The sequence below is a fragment of the Petaurus breviceps genome, unplaced genomic scaffold (genome assembly GCF_028583685.1).
Source record: "Petaurus breviceps papuanus isolate PSGF00001 unplaced genomic scaffold, PetGlider_PUasm1.0 90574, whole genome shotgun sequence".
Lineage (NCBI taxonomy): Eukaryota > Metazoa > Chordata > Mammalia > Diprotodontia > Petauridae > Petaurus > Petaurus breviceps.
This window is the reverse complement of record NW_027187277.1, coordinates 2,234,246-2,261,454: the sequence shown is the minus strand read 5'-3', so window position 1 is coordinate 2,261,454 and position 27,209 is coordinate 2,234,246. Positions and strand designations below refer to the sequence as shown.

The window sequence follows — 27,209 nt, the reverse complement described above, 5'->3', positions numbered from 1 at the left end:
ATGGATGGATGGATGGACGGACGGATGGATGGATGGATGGATGGATGAGAGAGAAATGGATGAATGGATGGACATATAGAAACATATATAGATGATAGGCAGAGACAAACATTTCAATAATTCTTTCCCTTATTATCCTATGGATTTCATTTTATGCATTTTAAAACATACCAAGAAAGGAGTGTGGGGTAGGCTTCACTAGCCTGCCAAAGAGGGCCACGAGTATAACATATGTAGACACGTTTGTGCACATGCACATGCACACACACACATACACACACACACACACAATTAATAATGCTTGTACTTTAACCAACTTTTTTGCTTGGTCCAACATGGATTCAAGTCTGAGAATTATCAAAAGATTTTAGAGCATCTTTGATAGAAGAAGATTATATATGTAGACAGGGTGTTAGTGCCATAGTTTGCTGTTGTTCTCCATCTCCACTTTTTTCTCTGTTCTTTGGCTACACTAACATATTGTGTTTTGAAAAAGAAAGGGTAGGAGGGATAACTTGAGATCTGTGATTGGCTTTAATACAATACTGCTACAAATCCTGACTTGTAGGGTCCCACCCCTGATTTTAGAATGTATTATCTTCTTCCCAACCTCCAGAGTTATTGGGCTGCCCACTCTTGATTTAGATTCTCAGAAGCCAAGGCTTACGGAGAATTTTTTTTTTGTTCTCCTAATTAAAAGAGTTATGCATCAGCACCAGAGGTAGGCTAGATGTTTACAATTCCAAAAATATTTTTGTACAAAGGCAGAAAATCATGTGAATGACTAAATGGGCATAAAGCCTAACTTCTGGATAATAGTTTAGTTTGTAGTTATGCTCTTGGGGATAAAATCTTGGAACCCCTTTTTGATAATGTCGGGGGGGGGGGGAAGTGAAAACTTCTCAGAACTTCCTTCTCCCTTCCCCCACTCCTTCTTCTGCTGTTAATCAGCAGCAAGCCCTTTCAGGAGGCTTTCAGATTTTCCACATCTGCAAGGTCCTCCTTCCCTTTCCCTTGCCTCCTTGGCAGGCTCCTCTGTTGTTAATATTGGGGAAGATTTTAGCGCCAAGACTTGAGCACACGTCCCCAACCAATGGGAGAAGGGGACCTATTAGAGTATAAATTCTTGTTCTGCCTTTTGTAAAGTGCCTCTCATGATCAGTCTTGGGGAAGACTGCCCTCTTCACCCGGGAAGAAAATAAATTCCCGTTCCTATCTGTAGCAGCAAGCACCCCAAGTGTCCTCAGGGTTTGCCCCCACCACAGGTTCTTGGATCTGCCTTGATAAAGGAAAGCAACTCAAAATGGGTTAACAAGCTTACTTTAATCAGTCAGACATATATTGTTTACCTTGTTCAGGGGAAAAAGGTCAGCACCCCGAACTTCAAAGCATACAGGCAGAATTATCAAGACAGAAACAGATCAAGTAGACAGATTTCCAAACTGTCCAACCATTACATCCATACCCAGTCAACATCTGGGTTTCCACATCTGAAAAAGGTGTTTCAAAGCCGGGGGACTCTCAACAATGGCTTCCCAGGATTCAGATCAAATCACAGAACACTTCTCAAAGTGAATCCCAAAACAAAGTACACATCAGGGCTTATATAGCCTTCTCCTGGCACAGAGAATGTAACAACCTTATTGACTCACTGGCCAATCAAGAAGTATCTACTGAAAAACAAGCCTCCCTCCCCAGGCTTCAGGTGCATTTTAACCTAGGGGCAGGGAAGATCTTCCAAGTTTGCATTCCCATTACACTATCCTAAGAGATCTCCATGTTCGTGATTAAATTTTAGATGAGATTTTTCATCACACACAATGATGGTATTGGGATATTAGACTAATGTATATTATACACTAATTTTGATATCAAGGTTTTCATTGTGTAAAGTTATACAGTATACAATGTGACGTAAGCTACAAACATATGCCAATTTAAATAATACCTTACCACATTATCATAGGATAAAAACTTAGAAGGAACCCTAAAGGATACTTAGTCCAATCTAGGCACTGTGTTAGGACCTAGAAATACGAGAGACAAAACTGACATGGTTCCTCCCCTAAAGGAGAGGAGACATTCTCTTGGGGAGACAATATGCCAACTCTGCTTCAATTATTTGTCATGCACATAGCTTCAAGACCCTTTACTGTCATGGTTACCTTGATCTGGACTCCAAGTCTATTAATGACTCACTTAAAATTTGTCAACTAAAACTGAACACATTAATCCAATTGTAGTCTTTCATCATTTAAAAAAAAAGTGGGACTACTACCTCCCATGATCTGGGGATTGTATTTCTCTTAAAGTCATGTGAGGTCATGGTAGCTTTGAGAGCATCAACATTAGCTCAGAGAGTTTTCAATCAACTAAAAATCCTGTCTTTTTTTTTAATGAACTGGTGTCAAGACAGATCTCTTTTATTCTTACCCGTTTTAGTTGGGTTTTGGTTTGGGAGGGGAGGGTGTTTAAAGCCAAAATATAGGGCTTTTCATTAAAATTTGATTCATAATTTCAATTCTTCAAAATCCTTTAGGATCTTGTTTCTAGACTTAACATATTAGTTGTTACTCCTGGCTTAGTGTTGTTTAAATTTGATCAAGACTGACTTGTATTATTTCATTAAATACTTGATAAAAGATAGAAAGGTTGAATAAGACAGGACCAGAACCCTGCATCATGGTCCCTTTCTCCAAGTTAACAAGAATCCATTCATTAACCAACCTTCTGATAGCTAGCATTTATAGATATAGTACACTTTAAGGTTTACAAAGCACATCTAACCAGATCCAGTACTCTCTAGCATTGTTATTACAAACTCCAAGATAATATGGTTACATTTTCCCAATTGCTATCATTTACACAGAGCCAACAACTAATCTGTTGTTAGCTAGTCAATCAATAAACATTTATTCAATGCCTGTTATGTGGCAGGCACTGTCCTAAATGCTGGAGAAAACAAAAAGAAGCAAAACCGTTCAAAGGAGTTCACATTCTAATGGGGAGACCACAAGCTAACATTAACAAGCTATATGCATAATAAACAGGAAATTAGCGAGGGGCAAGATGGTGGAATTTAGAGGGCCTGGAGAGGCTTACCTTAGATGAGATTTTAGTTGGAATTAAAGGAAGCCAGGAAAGCCTGAACATGGAGATGAGGATTCTAGTCATGAGAGAGCTAGGAAAGAAAGGTGGTGGTTGTTCTTAAGGCCACAGTCGCAGTTCTCCCAAAAAGATCAGGCCACTTTGGCATCCCTCAAGTGGCCCATGGGACGTATGTTGTGCAGGCCTGTTTTACATCCTCTACGATTTTTACAGGCTACTGGAAATCCTTTTGTGGACCACAAGTGGCCACATGGTCATAAGAGCCAGTGAGCCAAATATTGTGCAGTCCTGATCTACATTTTTCTAATTCTAGAGTGATGAAACCATTAGATAGTCAATAATTTTTCATCTATACTGCTTGGACAGATTTAGAGTTCTAACAGATGTCCCCAAGGACTATTACAACTTGCTCCTATGTGTTATGTAATTTGTACTTAGAAAACATCATGCCTTTTCTATATCAGGCAAGGCATTTTGTAGTATAATTCTACCATATCACTTTTGTTTCTTGGTCTTTTTATATCCTCAGTCAAATGTTCTTCCTACACTACACTTAAATCCTTATGTCTGTGGATTTATTTACAAGTGAATATCTTCTTTCTATACAATGGTACCATAGACACACATTTATTTTAAACAAAGTATACCTTTTAATTCAATATTTCAGTCAAGAATTCAATCCCAACAAGTACTCTGTGTCACCTTGTAGCACCAATGCAATATTCACAGCACCCATGATCACTATAAATATACCTGCGTGGTGCTCAATCACAAAATATAACAGACTCTCCATGTAGAAGACAGAAACAAAACATTCATTCAGACACCAGAAAACCAAATCTTAAAACCAGTAAGATGATTCCATCATAGTAGCAAAGAAGTTAATAAGCCACAACAACACAGGGAGTCATAGCATCCTTTAGTCTTCCCATAAACCAACAAAAGATTAACATTTACTCACAAGTCTATCTTTCTCCCTCAGAAACAAACTCTCCTCCCAGACATCTAGCAGGCTCTGACTCCTAGTTTCCTGTGAGCTCTGCTCCACCCTTCAGCAAACTCTTCCCACCACAGGCTTCATGTGATTACATTCAGCCTATTAGGGGGCAGAGTTTATTTTCAAATCAGGGAAGGTCTTCAAATTCCCTTAGGCTTATTAAGGGTCAGGGAAGATCTTAAAATTACCATTACCATTACATACCCAAGAAATGCCCTTTGTCTTATGTTTAAATTTCAATTTCACTTCATTGACTACTTCCACCATTCTATGGCACTTAAATCCAATTTTTAATCATTCATGGTAACCAAGCCCCCATGGATGGAATTTTTTAAAAATCTAAAAATTCTCTTTAACAAAAAGCTTCAATATCATTGGCATTATCTATTTTCCTCATGTCATTCAGCAACATTTGCCAGAGTTGTCAATGAGAAAATTGAGTTGAAATTTAGTCCTTGTCCTGTTCTCTAACTGTCCTGAGATGGGAATGTTTAAAAGCATTATAACATAAAAATCAGAGCAAGAGTTCTAAGCAATGTACCAATACAGTAATCACATGCTAATTGAAAGACTAGGCTATCTATAAAATCTCTTTATCACAAACATTATTATCCTATTAAAATATATTAAGCTGACTTTTAAATGAACTAAGAAGTTTTATATTATGTGAAAAAAGATTTTTTCTAAGTCATTTATAGTTCTTATGTGCAGATTGCAGAGGGGGGAAATATTTTTAGCAAAAAAAAAAAGAATATCAATGGCTTGTCCAATTGTTTTATACATAGAGAGATTGCGGCAAGAGAGTTCGTTGATGGCTTGTTCAATTTCTTTTTCTAAGATTGGGTTACTTAAGTATGTTTCTTTCTTCTTCTGTTAATCTGGGTAATTTATATTTTTGTAGATATTCATCCATTTCATTTAGATTGTCAAATTTACTGTCATATAATTGGGCAAAAATCACTCGTAACAATTGTCTTAATTTCCTCTTCATTTGTGGTGAATTCACCCCTTTCATTTTTGATACTGGTAATTTTTTCTTCTTTCTTTTTTTTAATCAAACTGATCAAGGGTTTATTTATATTCTTGGGGTTTTTTCCATAAAACTAGTTTCTAGTTTTATTTATTAGTTCAATGGTTTTATTACTTTCAATTTTGTAAATCTCTCCTTTGATTTTCAAGATTTCCAATTTGGTGTTTAATTGGGGATTTTTAATTTGTTCTTTTTCTAGGATTTTTTAGCTGCATGGCCAATTCATTGATCTGCTTTTTCTGTTTTATTGATGTAAGCAATTAGAGATATAAATTTTCCCCTAAGTACTGCTTTAGCTGCATCCTATAAAGTTTAGTATGTTGTCTCATTGTTATCATTTTATTTAATGAAATTATTGATTGTTTCTGTGATTTGTTCTTTGACCCACTTGTTTTTTTTTAGGATTTTTTAACTCCCAGTTAATTTTTAATCTCTCTTTTCACTGTCTATTATTGAATGTAATTTTTATTGCATTGTGCCTGGAAAAGGAAATATTTACAATTTCTGCTTTTGTGCATTTGGTTATGAGGTTTTTATGTCCTAATACATAGTAAGTTTTTGTGTAGGTGCCATATACTGCTGAGAAAAGGTATATTCCTTTCTATTCCCATTCAGTTTTCTCCAGAGATCTATTGCATCTAACTTTTCCAGAATTTTATTCATCTCCTTAATTTCTTTCTTATTAATTTTTGGTTAGATTCATCTAGTTCTGAGAGGGGATTATCTATTTCCTCCTGTAACTTATTCAACTTCTTCATAAATTTATGCCATTTGGTGCATATATATATGTAGTACTGATAAGACTTCATTGTCTATGGTACCTTTCAGCAAAATATAGTTTCCTTCTTTATCTTTTAATTAGATTTATTTTTGCTTTGTCTGAGATCATGATTGCTACCCCTGCTTTCTTTGCTTAAGCTGAAGAATAATAGATTTTGCTCCAGCACCTTACCTTTATCCTCTGTGTACCTCTGCTTCAAATGTGTTTCTTGTAAACAACATATTGTAGGATTTTGATTTTTAATCCATTCTGCTGCCTCCATTTTATGGGAGAGTTCATCCCATTCATATTTATAGTTATGATAACTAACTGTATTTCCTTCCATGCAATTTTTCACTTCTTTGTTCCCCTTTCTCTCACCCCCCCACCCTTTCTTTCCTCACAAGTTTTACTTCTGATTACCACCTTCTCCAATATACCCTTTTTTTTATCAGTTCTCCCTCCCATTATTCCTGCCCCTTTTTACTTCTTTGTAGGGTAAGATAGATTTCTACATCCTACTGAGTGTGTAGTTTATTCTCTCTTTGAGCCACTTTTGATGAGAGTAAGATTTAAGCTTTACCCACCATCCCTATCCTCTATCTTCCAATTTTTGTGCTGTAGCTCTGAGTCTCACAGCTGTCTTTCACTGGGCTTCAGGGCTTAGCCTCTTGCTTTCTCAGGAGGGTAAGCTTCCTTTCTGTTTTGTACTTGTTGGCCTCCCCTAGATTTTTGGTGTAGCTATTGGTCTGTCCCAGGGGTGGGGCCCTGCTGCTGGGTTGCTATGGAAACAGGGTCTCTCTGCTGGTAGACTCCAGGGGCTGGGTCTCACTGTTGGCCAGGGCTTCAACACTGGTCAGCAATGGAGTTAAGGCCTCCCTGGTGGCCTGTGCTATGGGTGGAGTCAGGGTAGAGACTAGCTGTGCTGCACAGATTGCTCACCTGGCTAGGGTAGCTACTGGTTTGAATGGGGAGTGAAGGGTGTACTGTCTGGTAGATTGCTCCGGGCTTAGAACCTTGCTGCAGGCCCCCTGCTGCTAGGCCACCTGCTGCTGCTCTTGGACCTCACTCCCCTTGGTCTGTAGACCTCTCTTGCTGTGCTAATAAACTACTTCCCTGCTTCTAGATCAATTTTAAGGCAGTTTCTAGCTGTTTGGAAGGGAATTGGGGAGGACTTTAGAGTGTTCCTTCTTCATGCCACTATCTTGGCACCAGAAGTCCTGAATCTGGTTATTTCAAAGCCAATAAAAGTAAGTGAAAAGAGAGTGACTGCCATTTTTTCTATATTAAAATTCTGCCTTTACCTATCCCCATTGTATTGTCATTCCTAAATGTAGAAACATTTACATTCCTAAAACTTATCCTAATTCAAACTCTCTATATTTTGCATAAAACTTCAGATTACAGAAGCGAATTATATTAAAAACTTTTCTTTTTTATCATCACTCCAAACTTTGAAGATGGATTAGTCTCACTTATTTACATTAATGATAGGGAGAGACTAAAGGAGATCAGTCTGAATTTGAATAAAATCCTATATGAAAAATAGTAAAATAATAAAAAAATTAATCTATTATGACAATTTTTATTCTTAATAACTCATAAGTCATTAATTAATGAGCTTGATATATTTAAAGTAGCAAATATCACCAAAGGAGGAACATTTTATTAGTATAAGATCTCAACACTGATCTCTGCTGTAGATATTGCAGAAAATAGAACAATAATGGAAAAATTAAAATTAAAATATTCACAGTATTTCTCTTCATTAAATGATCTCTAATATTAACCACACCAAGTATGTTCTGCTGTCATTCATCAGTTTTGTTTTTTAAAGGTGATAAAGATATTTACTTGAAGTTATTTTTCTCTGTATAGCACTTATGTTCTTTGTAGAATTTATGTTAATATTTTTTAATCAATGGCTTAAAGAGAAATTAATATGTATTGCCCATGTTCTTTGATATTATCACAAGTGAAAGGAGAGAGTACTGCCTTCAAACAAGTAATTAATAGATGATAGAATCAAGTTGAATAAAATGACTGTCACAAGTTGGATACTCGTAGTTAAAAATCAGTTCACTAGGCACAAATGAAATAACATTTGAAGTATATGCTTCAAAGGTACAGAACTTGCCCAGCCAAGCAACTGATAATCCAATTTGACCAATTTCTAGTTGATGAGATAGACTGTATCTGTGTAGCATAAGAAAAGCAGAAATGTAAATGTGTCCAAAAGTTAGCCTCTGATGAATTAGAGGAAAACATATTTTTCTTATTTATTTTTTACTTATTTACTTGTTTCTTTAAAAAAATCAAGCTGGATATCAATGTGTCACCAGACTGTGAAGGAACTTGAAGGGCAGCTGAGGAGTTTGAGCTTTGCCCCACATAGCAGGCACTACATAAATGCTAGCTATGGTTGTTATTATGATGACACATGAAGAGATGTCCCAAGTCAGAAAGTAAATAACACTTTGTGGTTAAACTGGTGAAAACACTACATCCATGAGGTAAATAAAAATAAAAACAAAATCCCAGATTCATTTGACCTGGTTGACATGTGGTTAACACCCACAGCAGCAGGATTTGCTTTAATACCGCATCTCATCAGTGTTTTCTTATGTGCAGTGTACACTTTTAATAAACTCATTCATAGAAACTACTAAGTGAACACTATGAAATCCTTTTTTAAATTTTTATTTATTTTATTCTTAACTTAAGAAATAAAACAATCATTTCCATAACAGTAAAATAGAAAAAAAAGATAATTGTAAATGAAACTACAAATATTTTATGTACAACTTTCTATTCCTTTTAAATACATAGTTATATAAATATATAAAGTTATCATGTAGGTTTTCCTTCCCTTCCACCCTAGAAATGGTTACTATTAGACACAAATATGTTTGTGTGTGTGAGTGTGTGTGTGTGTGTGTGTGTGTGTGTGTGTGTGTGTGTAAAACCACTCTATACATACTTCTATTTATCAGTTCTTTCTCTGGATGTAGAAAGCATCTTGCTTCATATGCCCTTTGTAGCTAATTAGGGTTTTTATAGTAGTCAAAATGACTTGGTCACTCAAAGTTGTTCTTAAAACAACATTGCTGTTACTCTATACAACGTTCTCTTGGTTCTGCTCATTTTGCTCTTCATTATTTCATGCAAGTCTATCCATGTTTTACTTAGATCATCAAGCTCATTATTTCTCACAGCACAGTAGAATTCCATCATAATTATATTCCATAACTTGTTCAGTCATTCCCCAATTGACAAGCATCCCCACAATTTCCAGTTCTTTGCCACCACAAATTCTTACCTACTCCATACCACCCCTTCCCAGTCTTTCTTCTTACTCCCTTTTCCAGCTGTTCGGTTACCTTTGTAACCATTAACAGTAGATTGAAGAAGAGAAGGTTCTAAAGTGTCATTTCTTCAACTGTTTATTAGGAATACCCATTAGTCCAAAGACGATATTAGTATATCCTTTCATTGCCTTTTTGAAATATTAGATCCTCTTAATTCTAGGGAAACATTTAAAATTAAGAATTCATAATTACATCATTAACATTTATTTCCTGACTCGATAGTCAGCTTGAAGTTCAGTTTGGTTTCATTGGATTTGGCTATTTATCTCCTATGTCTTCTAGCTTATTACCATGGTTACACCAGAACTGAGGTACCATCTGCTGAGTCACAGGCTTTGTGACTGCTGAATGCAATAGGTTGCACTTGACTTTGACATGTTTCCATAGGGAGTTATGGACTGCAGATTTTTTTTCCTGCTATCCCTCTCACCAGGTTGACTTCTAATCACCAAAAAAACCAAAGCTGTGGCTTCAAAGCTGAACTGTGCAGCTCACCAAAACACTACTTAACTTAGCTTCCATGGGAGCCAGGGCCTTATGTGATGGAAGTTTGTATTCTATTGAGACCGTGTTCCTGTTACATCCTTTAATAAATTTACTTTCCATTTTTAAAAATGGGAGGTTTCCACAGGGATAAATAAAAATAGTAGGATTTTTAGCACTGACTTGTATCTCTGTTTCCTACATAGTCAACAACCAGAGTTCATTTTAATGTAAATATATGATAGCATTCATACTAAAATAATTCAATGGATCTCAGTTCTCATTAATATGGCTACTCCTTCAATATAGACCACTGCCCATCCATGCTATCTTGACCTAGGTGTCTCTTGTTCATGCCCTTCCCATAAGTCCTCTACAGAGAAGAATGGAAATTTAAACTAGACTCCATCAAGACTAAATATATTCTAAGACTTATCCATACCTACTGAGAAATTTAATGCTGCCCACAGTTTCTGATTCTGTTAAAGCTGAAAAAGGTGGCATAGATCTCACAGGCAAATAGAGAATGCCAAAGAACAAATTTGCACTTTGAAATGTTGAATTCTAAATGTATTCTGAGCAAGCTAGCTCAAGAAAACTGGGGTTAAGGTGAGAAAAATGAATATTTGCAGCTTCAGAATGAAATCAACTCTACAATTATAATTGTGTTTTTGTTTTAGTTGGTAGCAGAAAGTTCACAATCTATTGCTGTATTCTAATTACAAATTAAGCTGTAATACACAAGGGACCTTGAATTTTGTGAGAGAAACCCTTGTTCTGTTAAAATCCCTGTACAATCCTGGTTTTCTCTAATTACTCTGGTTGAGTGCAACATTGAACATGTGATACCAAATCTCAAATGCGGGTAAAGTAGGAAGTCTTTTCCAAAACTTGTGTTCATTTTTATTTTTCTATAAGAACTGTGACAAGAGATCCATTCCTGAGTAGTTACTTAAAACTAATTTAAAGGATAGTAGCATAAACATGTTATTCTCAGGAAAAAAAATCTCCTCCTTAAAAGGCAAAATCTTTCTAAAAGATGTTTCCTTGTGATCAATTATTGTGCATCCAATTGCTTGACAAATACAAAATAAATAACCAGTTGGTATAAAATGGCTAAAAATGACTTTTTGAATACTTTCTAGGATTCCATATGTTAGAAAACGTATCTTTGAGTTCTACAGTTTAGGGATCGATAGTTTTCATTTTTTAAAAATCATTGCTGTGTGTTCATGGGCATAATTTAGAGTGATTGAATTTCATGTAAGTTCATCATCTGCTATTCTGCCTGGCCTTTTATTGATTGTCTTCTTCCCTTAGTCGTGTGCATATCTGAACCATAAGAATTTTATAAACCGAATCTGAAAAAAATAAAAATTACTTTTTCTATATATGTTTCCTGCTCAAGAACCTGGGGACTTCTGTATATGGGCTTAACAATAATCATCTCCATAGACTATAAGTTAAAGGGGAATGATGTTTCATTAACTCAGGTAAAAGATTCATAGCAGAGACTTCTAGGGCCAGATGGAATCTCAGAGATAATCTTTTCCAGTTCCCTTATTTTACAAATGAGGAAACTGAGACCCAGAGACAAAGTGATGTTTCCAAGGTCATATAGATACTTCTCAGGAAGGTTAGGACTAGAACCTAAGTTCCCTGACCCATAGTTAAGTGCTGATTAAATAGTACACCAGTGCTTCATTACATAGTGAAGAGAAGGAAGAAAAGAATGTGGTAAACCTGACCCTTCAGTGTTGACACACGTAAGTCTTCCCAAAATGTTATTTGGATTTGCATCCTATCTTCTCTTAGTGTTTACTTCTCTGTTCAATGAGAAAGATATTTTAAGTTGTCCCCATTGCTAAGAAAAGCAATCACATTTGGGCAGTCTACCAAAAGTAGGTTCCTTTACACAGTTGCCAGAGCTGTTAATGAGCAAATGATTTGAAATGTCAGACTGGTATGTCAAAGAGCTTAGAAATAAGGCATTAACATTTAGAAGCTATTGAAGGGGGAAAATCTATATTGAAATTATGTCTAATATTGCAAATTCAGAAAGAAAAGTAAGCAAGAAAAGTTAATTTCAAGCCATCACAACCATAAGCAATGTTATTGCATGAGAAGGAAATTATGACCTTAAACCTTCAGCATTGCAATTGCTTCTCCTTCCTCCCACACACACTGTCTTTCCACCCACACTGCAAAGGATTTAGTATTTCTCATTTTTTGCAAATTGACAATTCTCTTTCCTCCCACTCAGTCACAGAGAACAGAACATTCTGCTAGGGCTGCTGTCTGATATAAAGACCACACTAAAACTGGACTGCCAGACTTTAAAGATACATTTTACTTTAGTGGGAAAGTAAAAGCAGGAGAAACTGTGGGAAAGCTCACAGGCCCTTGTATCACAGCTAAATCACCTAGCTTGTAGTATGCCCATAGGCTACTTCGTAACATCCGTGAACTGCAGCATTTCAGCGTTTAAAGGAATCTCAGTGGTCATTTAGTACAAACCATACCTGAAAGAGAATCCCTTTAATGACATAGCTAGAAAAGGGTCATCTAAACCAAAGAGGTTAAACACACACCTACAACACTCCTGAGGGCCATAGGAACTAGATCAAGATGCAACTGGGGAATATTTAACAAAATAATAAAAATATCATAAAATGTAGATAGTATTACATTTTAAGGCAGCTAGGTGGCATAGTAGATAGAGTGCCAGGCCTAGAATCAGGAAAACTCATCTTCCAGAGTCAAATCTAGCCTCAGGATCTTACTAGCTGTGTGGCCCTGGGCAAATCATTTAAACCTGTTTGTCTCCGTTTCCTCATCTATAAAATGAGCTGGAGGAGAAAAATGGCAAACCACTTCAGTATCTTAGCCAAGAAAGCCCCCAAATGGGGTCATGAAGAGTTGGGCACAACTAAACAACAATTACATTTTAAAACTAAGTCAACGTGTGGCCCACAGAGATCCTGATGTATGAATTATTAGCTCTGTTTCAGGTTAAGTCTGACACCATTGGTCTACACTTTGTTTGAAGACTACCAATGGGAAGGGATCTTCTACCTCCTAAAGCAGTCCGTCCCAGAGCTGAGTACCTCTAATTATTAGGGAAAATAAAAGATTCGTTTATTTTGGATTGTTTTCCATAATTATTAAATTATGCTCTGGACTATGAGCTTCCTGAGGAAGTCCTTTGTTGGCTAAACAGTAAAGACTCACTTTACAGAGCAGTTTGACAGGAAGGGTCAAGGCCTCATAGAGGGAGCTCAACATGTGGCCAGCCCACATGGAGTGGGCTAGGGAGGGGAGGAGGTTGATCCCACTTCTGGAAGTGTGTGATGGTGTGTAGTGCAGAGGCCCTGCCGACTCAGACTATGCACAGGTATTCTGTGACTGTTACCTGCTTACTGTTTGGTAGAGAAAGGGATTTTAAAGGCATTTAATTTAATTTTAATTGGGGGCAGCACGGAAATCAGCTTCATGTAGAAGTTGGATCCTGAGTGGGGGTCGTTGAATGAACCTAAGGACTGTAAGAGGTAGAAGTGAGAAGGAGAATGTGTTCCAGGCATGGAAGACAGTATAAACAAACCAAAGCCAAGTGATAGAATGCTGTATGTCAAGAAAAATAAAGTAAGTTTGTCCAGAGACTGATCTAGACTCCAGACCATAGTCCATGAATGGATAGCATGCATAATGTATAATTAAGCCTGTAAAGGAATGTTGGGACAGGTTGTAAGGGGTTCTAAATACCAAAAAAAGCTATGTTTTATCCTAGGAGAAATAGGAAACCACTGGAGTTTATTGAGTAGGGGAATGATACGATCAGACCTGCTTGCTTTAAGAAAGTCATTTTGGCAGCAATATGGAGGATGGATTGGAGTAGAGAAAGAATTGAGGCTGGAAGACCTTTGGTTAAGAGGTTATTGTAACAGTTCAGATGATGGATGTTCAGTCCAGGTCCTGAGCTAGTGAGGTGGCCAGAAGAGTAGAGAGAAGAGCACACATGTGAGAAGTACTACAGAGGAAGAAATGGCAAGATTTGGCAACTGATTGAATATGTGTGAGTGAGAGTGAGTAAGGAGTTGAGGATGAGATTGAAGTTCCAAACCAAAGTGACTGGAAGAATCAGTAATGCTCTGAATAGAAATAGGTAAGTTTGGAAGAGCAGTGGGTTGATGAGTCCTGCTTTGTACATAATAAGTGTGTGATGCCTTGGGCACATCCAGTTTGGAATGTCCAATAGGCACTTTGTGATATGGGACTGGTAGGCCAGAGTAGATGCAGACTTGGGGAAGAATTCATAGTTTAGGAGCTGGCTGATCTGCTTTTGGTTTGGGGGTGGCTTTATTTGCTTGCTGGCATCATTTTGGCAGGTTGCTCTATTCTTTGAAGCTGGTTTCATTTCCTGTGTTCATTTTTTTTATCAACTTAGTACTTAATATTGACTTGCTCCACACTGATTGATTGCCTTCTGTGGGCTCAATGTGACCTTCTAGTGATAATGGAAGCCTCTTACAAAGCATTTTCCCTTCATTATAAAAATGTGAGAGTGTCAGAAGCTGAAATTTCCTGTAAGCAAAAAATGATTTTAGTAAAACCAATATGGCATTCTCATTCATCTTCTCAGTCCTCAGAGAAGAGCATCCAGTATTTCCTTTTGTCCAAGGACAAATGTCAGACATGGCAGGTAATGAAAGAGGTCATTTAAAAACATTCCTTGGTGTATAATTTAAGATAGATGACATCTAGTTTGTATTCACACAATATATTATTGGTGAAGTATAGAAGAGGAGGGAATATGCATTCTGTAATATTGACTTTTTAAATCTATATTAAGATGTTAGAAAACACTCATTTTTAAAATATGGTGTTAAGAGTATTCAATTCCAAAAGTTATGGGGCACATACAGAAATGAGAGTGAAATAAAACCAAAAGGATCACATCTCTGCCTTCAGCAATAAAAGGGTTTGTTGTTTTGTAGATAGATGGATAGATAGATAGATAGATAGATAGATAGATAGATAGATAGATAGATAGATATAACTTAAGAGTAGCCAGTGAGATGTAGCCCTTAAATTTACATGGAGAAATTACAGCTTTTAAAGTAGTCTATATGCAATGAGATGAAAGGAGTTGTAATGGATAATATTTGTTCTGTACACTCTGAAAAACCATACTTTAGGGGAACATTTTGTTGGCCACTTAATAAAATCCAAGCATTTGAATTATAGGATTTCACCATTAAGAACCAAAGTCAAGGGTAAAGCATGCTACAGTCATACCATGAAGATATCATTATTCTTCTTCAGTTGCAACATGTTTTCATTTAATAGGGAATATCAAATATAATGCTCAATTACAGTTGGTAAAGAAAAGGGAAGGAATAAGTACGTGTATGTTACATATTACATGCCAGCCACAGTAAGTGCTTTATAAATCTTACCTCATTTGATCCTCACAACCCTATGAGGTAGGTGCTGTTGAATATACTGAAAGATCAATAGACCTTCCCCATATTCACAATTCATTAAGAATGGGCAACTAGAATCTAAATTTTATCTTCTGTTCTTTTTTGGTTTATTTAAACCACATCATAGACACATTTCTTCCTCTCAGAACTCATTTAACAACTTAAGGGAATACTATATGAAACTTAAAACAGAGCTGTCATCAGTAACAACACTATTTCCCCAAACATCTGGTTATCCTTTTTGTTTAAATAGTTGTTCTGTTGGTTTGAGACTTCTTCCTTTGAAAAGTCCATTTTTCCAGCTGAGAACTTTATCTGGTGTTTCCAATAGGACACTAATAAGCCTTCATTGTTCTTTTCCTATCATGTGATCTCCTTTGCTTAGTGGTAGGTAGATGTTGTCCATTACTTAATGAATGGTTGATTAATCTTAATAGTGTGGTGCCTTAAAAATAGTAGGTGCATAATAAATGTTTGTTGGATTAAAATGGAAAGAACTTTGTTTTCAGAAAGGTGTAGGAGTGAGAGGGTGAAGGAGAGATAGCATGAAAATGTGAAATTTTACCTTGTAAGGAAGTGTCATATACTGGAAAGGTTCCTGGCTCTAGAATCAGAGAAACCAAGTTCAAAACCTGTCTTGTGTAACCATGGGTTACTGATCTTCTTTGGGCCTCAATTTTCTCATCTGTAAAATGAGGGAGTTAGACTAGATGGGCTTTAAGGTCCATCCAGCTCTAAATTTATGATGTTTTTTTTAAATAGGAAAATATATATATAATTAACAGAAAAGCTATTTTTGTTCATTTACTGAAATACAAAAAAAAATTAGTCTTGGGATCAAATCAGTTTGTTCATTTATTTGGGGGCAACTAGATGGTGCAGTAGATAGAGTTTAAGACCTAGAAGTCAGGAGAACTCATCTTCCTGAGTTCAAATCTGGCCTGAAACACTTACTAATTGTGTGACCCTGGGCAAGTCACTTAACCCTGTTTGCTTCAGTTTTCTAATCTGTAAAATGAGATGGAGAAGAAAAATAGCCAACCACCTCAGTATCTTTGCCAAGAAAATCCCAAATGGGGTCAGGAAAAAAGTCAGACACAACTGAACAAGTTAATAGTGTTTGTTTCAACTATTGAATATTATCAACACAGATAAAATGAAATAAAGAATCTTTCTATTTTTAAGTTACATATTTCTAAATAGTGGAAGGGAGATATAATGGCTAGAGTGCCAGGCTTAGAACCATAAAGATTTTAGTTCAAATACTGAATCTTATAGTTATTGGTTATGTAATTCAGAACAAGTCATTTAACTCATTAATTATATGCTCCCAGGCAACTGCCTAAGATTTATCTATTAAATCTCAGAAAACTTTTGTGAAATCCTTTTTAACTGCATACATATTTATGAAGAATGCAAATATACTTATGTAGACACTTATCTCACTTATTTACCATTCAAAGAAGCAAGCCCCATTTTTTCCTCTATATGAGATGCATTATTCCCTGTAACCATTTTTACCTTGTATATGGTGAACTGCTTTCAAGTGACCCTTCTAACATCTTAAAAATTACATACTTCATGTAGAAGTCATATTTCTCCAAAATCTAAGTTATCTATCCTCTGAGAGTGGTCACACATTCCTCTGCTGGCAGGCGAATGAGAAATCAGATGAGCCAAGAAAGAATATTTCAGTTTGCTTCAGAGTGGACGGTAAGTACCCATTCAGTTGCTAAAGTCCTGAATTGGCCCTGAAATGTAACAGCTGCAAATCAGTTAGAATTCTTCACATTTTAAGAAACTACCAGTTTCATTTCTATACAGGGAAGTTTTCCCCCTTTCAACTCTGTGATTCAAGCACAATAATAGAGGCTTACTGCCCATGTGTATAGTATATGTTTGTATATTATTATGTATAAAGCATATATAATGTGTGTATGTGTTTATATACATTACATATGTATATGTGTAACATATTGTATGTATATGTGTCTATGTATGTGTATATAAATGTGTATATAATATATATTTACATGAGTAATATATATTACTTGAATTTGAAAGGGAAAACTAATAGCCTACATTAATTATAGAATAATTTCATAGCACTTTTTAGACTCTAACCATGTAAGAGTGTGCACATTCATACACTCTGAAATACTTACATAAACAGCTCTTTTGTTGCTGTTCAATCTTGTCCAAATCTTTGAGACCCCATTTGGGGTTTTCTTGGAAAGATTCTGGAATGGTTTGCTATTTCCTTCTCTGGCTCATTTTACAAATGAGGAAACCAAGGCAAATGAGGTTAAGTGACCTGCTCAGGATCACACAGCTAGTAAGTGTCTGAGGCCAGATTTGAACTAAGGAAGAAGAGTCTTCTTGCATTCAGACCCAGCATTTTATGTACTATGATGCCACCTACCTGCCCCAAAACAGTTACACATTTCAGTAGCTACCTCACTGGTGAACCAGTGGACTTGAAATTAGAATGGTTGTGTTTAAGTCCTAAGTCCTCCACTGTGTGACCTTAGGAAAGTCACTTTAACTCTTTGGGACTCAGTTTCCTCACCTGTGTAATGGTTTCAACCAGATAATCTTTTAAGGCCCTTTTCTTCTCCAAATCCCCAAGGTCCCAGCAGATAGAATGGTAGAACTAGAGTCAGGAAGACCTGAGTTCAAATCCAGCTTCAGACATTTACTAGCTCAAATTCTGAATAAGTCACTTAAACCCTTTCTGCATCAGTTTTATCCTCTGTAAAATGTGGATGATAATAGCACCTTTATCCCAGGGTTATTATGAGGATCAAATGAGATAATACTTACAAAACACTTTGCAAAACTTAAAGTGCCACATAAATGCTAGCTGTCATCATCATTATTAGCTCCGACATACTATGAATCTATAATTCCAAGAAAAAATGTTTTGTTTTGTGCTACTTATAAAATCAGAGAGTGTTAGAGCTGGAAGGAATTTTAAAGGTCATTTATTCCAACCCCTGGTTTTTACAGATGCAGAAACTATCCCAGACAGATTAAGTACTTACCCAAGGTCACAGGAGGAAAACAGCAATAAAAACTCACTGTTGCATACTGCTTTATGGTTACAGTGCACTTTGTGTACACTGTATGAATCAATGAATCCTCACACAGCGGCACTGTTGGGGGGGGGGGGGCTGGTCAAGGAATATTGCCATATTTTATTAATGACACTGAGGCCCAGAGAGGGCTTGTACTGCCCAAAGTCACAAAGACTTCTATCTCCCTATCCATTAACCTTGCCACAACACCTGCTGCTTCTGGATATGCCAAGATAAAGGATCAACTGGAAACAACATCTTTAAAACAGTCTTTTAAAATTAAAACCAAATCTATAGTACCACTAGAAAAAAAAACATTCCAAGGAAGGCTACATTTTAACAAGTCTTTTTTTGCATGCATATGTGTGTACACACGTATATACATATATGCATGTATATGTGTGTGCCTACATATACCCATCTACATACATGCATGTGTATATTTGCATGTATGTGTGTAATATACACACGTATATATACATATATTTGTATGTATACACACATACATATAATCGAAAAAGTCTTAGGGTAGTTTTGAACTTCCCTAAGACTTTTGGGATACCCCATATATGTATGAGTATGTGTATATCTATGTGTCTCTTTAAGTGTATATTTCACACATGCATGTGTGTGCTTATATGTGCATATATAGACACATATGTGCCTATATACATATAAATGGCTCCTCTGTTGACAAATTTAAGTTTTAGACAAGCTGCATCACTTTGTGGACATGAAGATGACAGACTTAGGATGGACTAAGATGTTTGATTTCTAGAAGGTGATTTAGATATTTAAATTTTCTATTGGAAAACACTACACTTGCTCTAAAGGGCACAGGAAATTCATTTAAATAAATATTTCTTAAAGTGACCTGAATTTCAAATGTGGCTATTTCCTGATACTATATTCCAGGAAAATTGCCACTGATTGAAATCAATGTTTTTAAATTTTTCATAATAAAGCACATTATTAGTAGGAGTAGAGGTATAGTGATACTTATAAACTGTAAACTACTTGAGGAAAGGAACTTTGATTCCTTCTTCTATTCTTCCATAGCATTTAATGCTTATACATTCAATTCCTTAAATCCTTCTAAAATGAATGTATGAATAAGCAAATTATATATGTCTGAGAGGAATTTCTCTTTTCTATTGTAAATGAGCATGCTGCATCCTTAATAAAATTAGACATGCTTAAGTATTTCTTATGGAGGATCAATAGAATCATTAATTGCTACTGTACCTTTAAAATATAAAAGACCTTGTCTTTCCTTACTAGAAGACTCTGGCAATATCTTAATTTGAAGAATGCTTTAAGGCAGACTTCTTTTTAATGTTTTTTTTTTTAACTGTGTTTTCTTTTAAGTAAAGGACAATAGCTAGAGTAATACAATGTGAATAAAAGCTTTGATTGTGGCACTAATTTGACCTAGAACTTTATACAAATTTTATTTCATGTTGTTCAGTTGTTTCGGTCATGTTTGACTCTTTGTAAGCCTTTTGGGGGTTTTCTTGGCAAAGATACTAAAACAGCTTGCCATTTCCTTCTCCAGCTCATTTTACATATAAGGAAACTGAGGTAGACAGGGTGAAGTGACTTGCCCAGGGTCACCCAGCTAGTAAGTGTCTGAGGCAGTACCTGAATTCAGGAAGATGAGTCTTCATGACTCCAGGCCCAGCCCTCTCTGCACTGGGCCACCAACATGCCCCTTCCCAAAACTTGCATTATTTAAATCTGGCAGAGAGATTTTAGACAACAGAAGAGCTGTTGTCTAAGCAGGAATGAAAATATGAAATTACACATTCATAAAGTAATTTCCCTACCAAATGAATCTCATACATTACTTTTTTTACAGAAAGATTTAATATTCTATTGCCCATGAAGGTAGCTCAGTGGATAGATGTGACGCCAATGAGATGCCCACAGCAGCCGCTGTAAATATGCATGCGTGTTTCCAGGGTAGATTATCAAAATATAATAAACTCTCTTCCTCCAAGGCAAAACCAAAATATTTATTTGGAATATCATTAGGATACCAGGAGGTAAGATTTAACAGAATACTTATCACTAATCCAGGGAGCTCCGGACATCTTAAGCCTTCTTTCTTCCCCTAGGCAAGTTCCTCCCTCCACCCACTCAGGCTTTTCCTCAGCTCTCTGCTCCATGGGGCAAACCCCTCCCACACTGAGCTCCATGTGACCCAGTCCCCAGGTGACTCAGTCCCCATATGACCCAGTCTCCATGTGACCCAGTTTCCATTTGACTCGGGCTCCATGTGACCTGGGTTCCATGTGACCTGGCTCCATGTGACCCAGTCCCCATGTGACCTGGACTCCATGTGACCTAGGCTCCATGTGACCCATTCCCCATGTGACCCGGGCTCCAGGTCACATATGCCTATTAATGGGCAGGGAAGATCTTCCTATTTCATTAACATTACAATAGAGCAAATATAGAGTCAGGAAGATCAATAGTCAGGAAGATCCGAGTTCAAATATGGCAACAGATGCATACTATCTGTGTGACCATGGGCAAGTCACTTAACTTGTTTGCCTCAGTTTCTTCATCTGTAAAATGGGGGTAATAAAAGCATCTACTTCCCAAGGTTGCTATGAGAATCGAATGAGATGATAATAATTGTAAAGCACTTAGCATAATTCCTGGTACATAGTGTTTATACAAATATTAGCTGTTGCTATCATTACTTTTCAATGACAATCAACTTGACTGCCTACTGGTCATTATCTTCTCATCTCCACCTCCCTGCCCATAAAAGGGAAAGAGACTGGCAATGGTTAACAAGCCGGTGCATTGTGCAGCTCAGATGAAACAATGGGTGTAAAGCACTTTGTAAAACATAAAGTGATGTATCAATTGTCATTTAGTCATTTCCATTGCGTCCAACTCTCCAACCCTATGTGGGGTTTTCTTGGCAAAGATACTGGAGTGGTTTTGTTGAGCACAACTCTACCCTTCCCTCCCCTAATTGATCCGTGAGCAGGAATTTCAGCCTAGGATAAAATCCCTGCTCCATTCTTCTCCATCCCCTGCACCTCCCACCCACCCCCCCATCTCTGCCCATTCTAGGTTCCCTGTCCCTCAGCCTAGGGAAAAATTTCAAGGGAGGGGGGAAATTCAAATATACATTGACCAATCACTGATTGTAGTTTCAGCTTACATAACCTGACTATTGTAATCTCTTTAAAAACCGGCACATTGGCCATGCCAACTCACTGTCTGATCTGGGTATGTGACCCTGGCAGTTCCACAGTAATAAAATCCACTTCCAAATTTATTCTCGGGGATCTTCTGTCTTGCTCTTTTATGCTCTACAGTTTCCCATTTCCTTCTCCAGCTCATTTTACAGATGAGGACCTGAGGCAGAATTAAGTGACTTGCCCAGGTTCACAGAGCAAGTAAGTGTCTGAAGCTAGATTTGAACTGGGGAAGATGAATCTTCCTGAATGAAGCCCCAGCACTAAATATTACTATTTTTAGCCTGCAGCCACCAGGCCGCCAGTCTAGTGATGACTTCATTCCTTGAGCCTTCTACTATACTCCTGTTGAACTTAAGCAATATGTATAGCATAAGACAAGGGTATGCTGGCAAATGTTTAACAACCAGGCTGGGGGAGGTGGAGTGGAAATTATGCAAACACTTTTAAATTTAATCTGCATTATTATTAACACTTTAAGTCCAGAAAATCAGCAAAACAATAAATCAAGCCCCAATTTGTAGCTATTACAATTTTCTGAGATATCAGTACTTGGACTGAAAATTTAACAATAAGCTCTCTCAACTCTGTACAAGTTGGATTGAGCACAACCCTGCATTTATTTTCCTTTGCTCTCCCCTTACTTGGATTGAACCTGAATAATCTCATCTCTCTAAAAACTATGGGTTTATAAGAGTTAGTAAGTGACTCACCTATTAGTTACTGCTTCCCCTTGCCAGGCTCCTGTAGAAATCTTTTCTCTGTTTCTGCTATGTATTTTTTACTATTTATTTTGTCTGGTTTTTGGTTGTTTGTTTTTTTAGCTTTTTTTGGAGGGGGAAAACAGGGCAATTGGGGTTAAGTGACTTGCCCAAGGTCATACAGCTAGTAAGTGTTAGGTGTATGAGGTAGGATTTGAACTCAGGTCCTCCAGGACTCCAGGGCTGGTGCTCTATTCACTGTGCCACCTAACTGCCCCTAACTATTTCTTTTAAGATGTAAGACTGAGTCTACCTGCTATTTCCTTAATCTCTTTAGTATTCTGTCCCATGTTCTCTTTAAATGATATTTCTGATCTATAATTGCTCCCTTTTCATCCCCCCATCGCTTGTAAATTTGCACAAATGGGTTTTCTAAGCACCTTTCTCCCTCAAGGCTTTTCCTGTATAACTCAAAGGTCTGCCCCCCTAGGGATCAGCAGATATTCCTGACAGCTACTATTAGGGGTGTATTCTTTATTACTAAGCTGTTTGCATTTCTAATGACCATTTTTATTGGTACTTACATGGTGTTCATTGCTTGGTGGTCTTTAATGAGACAGGATTTTTTAATATAATACATAATAAATAGAAGGAAATTCTACATAGATTCAACTTCTTGGTTCTCATAAAACTTTCATTTGGAAAAATTGCTCCACTTTGTGCTATGTGCTTCTCACACATTATTGCTGGTAGTGGGAATATGGACGTGCCTTAGCATAATAGTAAATCCAGCTCCATCGTTCCATTCTGAAGGGACCAAATCACTGTTATAGAGGATCTATTTCTAATTCAGCCAGGCTAGTTATTTCCCCGTGTTCGTTATTGCTCCTAAAGCTTATCAAATAGGTATCATTTTTAGTAAGAAGGCAGTGATCAATTATCTTTGGATTGCCATGGTTGTATTGTTGATATTACAAAATCTGGTTGCTTGAAAGGTTGAAAAACTATTCTTATTTTACATAGTATGCATGATAAGCCATTATTTTATGTTAAGGGCCATTAATCAACCAAGGGGAAAAAATCAATCAAGCGACACATAAGTTATTTTATCAGGATGGAGAGCCCTTTCTACCTTAATTGACAAGGTTATAGATTTAGAGTGGGGAAAAGTCTAGGTCATCTAGTCCAACCTCTGTATTTTATAGATGGAGAAACTGAGGCCTAGAGCTCTTAAGTCCCTTGCCCAAGATCAGTCTCATGAGAAGTAATTGACTGAGCCAAGATTATAAACACAGGACCTCTGGCTCCAAATTCAACCCTCTTTCCACCAGAGTCACATAGCAAGTGTTAGAAGTAAGATTTAAATCCAACTCTTCCCAGTGCCAAAGCCAGCAGTTTACCGATACCTTTAAGCTGCTTTTAAATATGTAACTTAGGCTTTTAAGAGAAATAGAGAACGTCCAACTTAACTGCTCTCTTAATTAACAGCAGGGCATATAAGTCTCCAATAAATACCACAGAGACAAAAAAAGTATATTATGTGTCATCCAGACTGCTTAGAATGACTGGGGTGGAGGAATAGAAAGAGAAAGGCTAGAACTCAGAAGAGAAAGCTAGACAATAAGAGGAGAAAATCAGAGAGATAAACACAAGTTGAAGAAGAGTGAGATTTACATAGAAAGACCCAGAAGAAAGGGTAAAGGAGACGCAGTAAGCTATGGAGACCATAAAATACTAAAACATACAGAAATAAATATGAAGGTAAAGACTTTCAAGTAGTTGACATGACATTTTAGGACATTGTTACAGTACACAAAGCTATGTCACATTTTCACTAGTATATAGAAAGATAGAATGTGACATCACCTTTTATGATATGGACCCATTCACACACATTTTAATTCAGTCCCTCACCAAACTACAAGCTGGCTTGCACACATACACAACAATGTTGTTATTATTGTTGCTGTTTTCTGTGATATAAATTGAAGTTAGGTACAATAAGAGTTGAAGATAATCTATTTCAAATACATTTATCATTTAAACTGACTTTTATGGGCATTTCAGGAAAGCTAACCACCATTTCTGAATTTGTTTCTGTGGAGAATTGGGTACTAAGTTCCAAAAACTGACTTGCAAATTTTTTAACACACCTGTTTCTAAATCAGAAACTGTTTATACTTGCAATTAGCTGGGCTAGTATAATAATTATACCTGGCATAAGTAATACTATTAGTTTAGGAAGTGCTTTACATATATTACCTCATTTGAGCCTGGGGGGGAGGTAAAGGTAGGTACTATGTTTTCCCTTTTAAAAGATAAGGAAGCTGAGTCTCCAGAGAGGGTAAGTGATTTGGCCAGAGTCTCATAGCTACTGAGGCAGAATGTGAACCTAGGGTTTCCTGACTAAAAATCCAAAATGCTTTCTACTACATGGTGATTCCTTTTTATGGTTAGACTTCTGGCATTTGCTTTAACTGATCCAGGACCAATTAAATATTTGTTGAAGAATAGGCATACTTTTATATCATCTAAATAAATGAAATACTTTCTTTTTTCTCAATTTACCCAAATTAAAAATGCTTGGAACACCATCTTTATTCTAAAAAAAAATTAAGTTGGCCTTTCATATTCACTAAAAACCCTTTTCCCAAGTGAAAAGAAAGATTATATGATCAACAAAAATTAATCCTTCTTGTTTCTGAACTGCACTTTTTCCTATTTTCTAGTCACCTGGTGCATTAGGAAATATTTCTCCATTTCCCAAAGAAAGTTGTAAGAAAGCTTTCCATTGGTTCTTTATATTAATATGCTCTGTCTTTCTCTCATTATTAGTTTCTCCTTCACATACCCATAGTACTCTACTTCATCATGTGACTTGATAGGTATTACAAAATGCTATAGAGTTTAAATCAGTCCTTGGCCAGAAATTGGATTTCTCAAAAACCATATTAGTATAGGCTAGAAATAGGGATTGGGGAACCTGTAGCCTCAAGGCCACATGTGGCCCTCTCGGTCCTCCAGTGCAAGGATCACATGGAGCACCTAGAGGGCCACATGTGGCCTCAAGTTCACAAGTTCCACACTCCTGGACTACATAGAAGGACCCACAGTATAGTCTAACAAAAATGATTCCTGTTGCTTAAATAATTAAATTCAATAGTATCTGTTTCCCCAGGTAAAAATACCTTTGGGGTACCTTGCCCCATGTAATATGATTTCAGATCACATATGAAATCACTTTCAGCTATTCTTCCTCTATTACTGTTGGACTTTCTTCAAAACTTGGACCTATCACCTCTTATGTTGAAGTGCATGACTTTGCTGGGAGAGCCCAATGAAGGATCTTCTGTTTGGTCAACTTTTCTACTTCCTCATAGATTAGGAACTGAGAGGGGAGACTACCTGAGAATGACACTCCATAGGTAACTGGATGCCAAAATAAGCCAAATAACTTTTTTCTATCATTCTTGAATTTATAGAGCTCAGGCATAATCTCATAGAGGAAAGAAATGCAGTTCAATGTGATTATTGTGATTGATCATTTAGATTGTGACTTTTTGTATACAGAAAGGTATACTTTCTTAAAATGCCGATTTTCTAAATTAAATCAAGATTGTTGAAAAGATTTACCTGCTTTGGGTTACCTTTCTGTATACCCAAGATAAACATTTTAAAGGAAATAGTGCCTTTTGGGGGCATAAGTAGACTTGCATGCAGACAGAGAGGAACTTATGATACTAAAAACCATATACAAGTCTTGCCAAATTTTGCTATTTTCTCTTTTATCAGTATTGCATGACTCTATTTCTAATACAATACTAATATGATATGGAAATGATAGCACTCGCAGGTCTTTCATCATATTGTATCACTGCTTTATCATATTAGGCTAATACACTGCGAGAGTTGATAGAACCTCTCCATGCCAAATCGGATCCACTTCTCTTGGCACTGAACCCAATGGACTCACAGATTGATAAGCTAAAGTTTAGAGAATTTAGATCGGAGAGAGTTGACACGGCGCAGACTCAACTTCAACCGCTTGCAAGCAACTTAATGGCCTCCATTGCGAAAACTTAATAAGTCCTTCTTTGATGTTTCTAAGAAAACAGACTTTTATAAGTTTAGACTACCAAATGTCTACATTTGAGGCCTCCAGAAAGGGATTTTAAAGGGGCAGAGCAATCTTATGAAGAATACATCCTTTCTACACTGGGACGTAGGCATAAAATCAAAGCCAAGCAAGATGGAGGACAGTAGCTGAAAAACTGCCATCTGTATGGGAGAACAGAAGGGGAAAGGGGTTGTAACAGGGCGAGGGCTCCAGATTGGTGACACTTCTATTGTATTCTTCTGACATCAAGGAAATAAAGAGGGATCACCTTTGGTAACTATAAAATCCTGGCTTTTTGTGGACTCTTCACTAACTTCTGTCAGGAAAAGTGGAGGGACAAAATTATGTATAAGTATGTTTTGCATTTTTTAAAAATTACAAAAAGTTGATTTGTTGTATCATCCTAAATTAAGTGTGACCTACCATGGCAAGGTATACACAACCTGTTCTTAGACTTAATATGTCTAGTATTTTATCATGCATATTCTAATGTAACAGAGGCTGACTTAGATGACAGTGATGAAGAAGATTCCACATGCTGGGCTTTATTAGATCACTCAGATAAGATCTTCAGTTCCTCCTTATCTTCTGGGAGTTGTATGGAAGTGTTGTTGCCTCATAGGACAAATATAAGGGGTTATCTATAAAATGCTTGGTCTCCATAGGGCTATAATTTTGTTTTTCAGACCAGTATTTTGTCTGGATGTCATTCAAGCTAGATTCAGATGTTATTATTTACTATTATGTGCTGGGCACTCTGTGGCTCAATATTAGCCTCTCTCTCTCTCTCTCTCTCTCTCTCTCTCTCTCTCAACTTTTTTCTCTCTCTCTCTCTCTCTCTTCCTCTCTCTCTCTCCCTCTCCCTCT

At 36.8% G+C, this 27,209-nt stretch overlaps 1 protein-coding gene across 8 annotated transcripts in view; it reads left to right on the top strand.

The window, feature by feature from the left end:
- Positions 1–27,209, top strand: part of CNKSR2 (connector enhancer of kinase suppressor of Ras 2) — a 348,720-nt gene that overhangs the window by 309,839 nt on the left and 11,672 nt on the right. Inside the window, exon 22 of one of the 8 annotated variants that reach the window (XM_069063428.1) lies at positions 26,117–27,138. The exons of the other annotated variants lie outside the window; for them this stretch is intronic. Coding sequence (XP_068919529.1) covers positions 26,117–26,121 — 5 coding nt within the window. The 3' untranslated portion in view covers positions 26,122–27,138. Of the gene's footprint in view, positions 1–26,116; positions 27,139–27,209 lie in introns of those variants that run through there. 8 annotated transcript variants of the gene reach the window in all.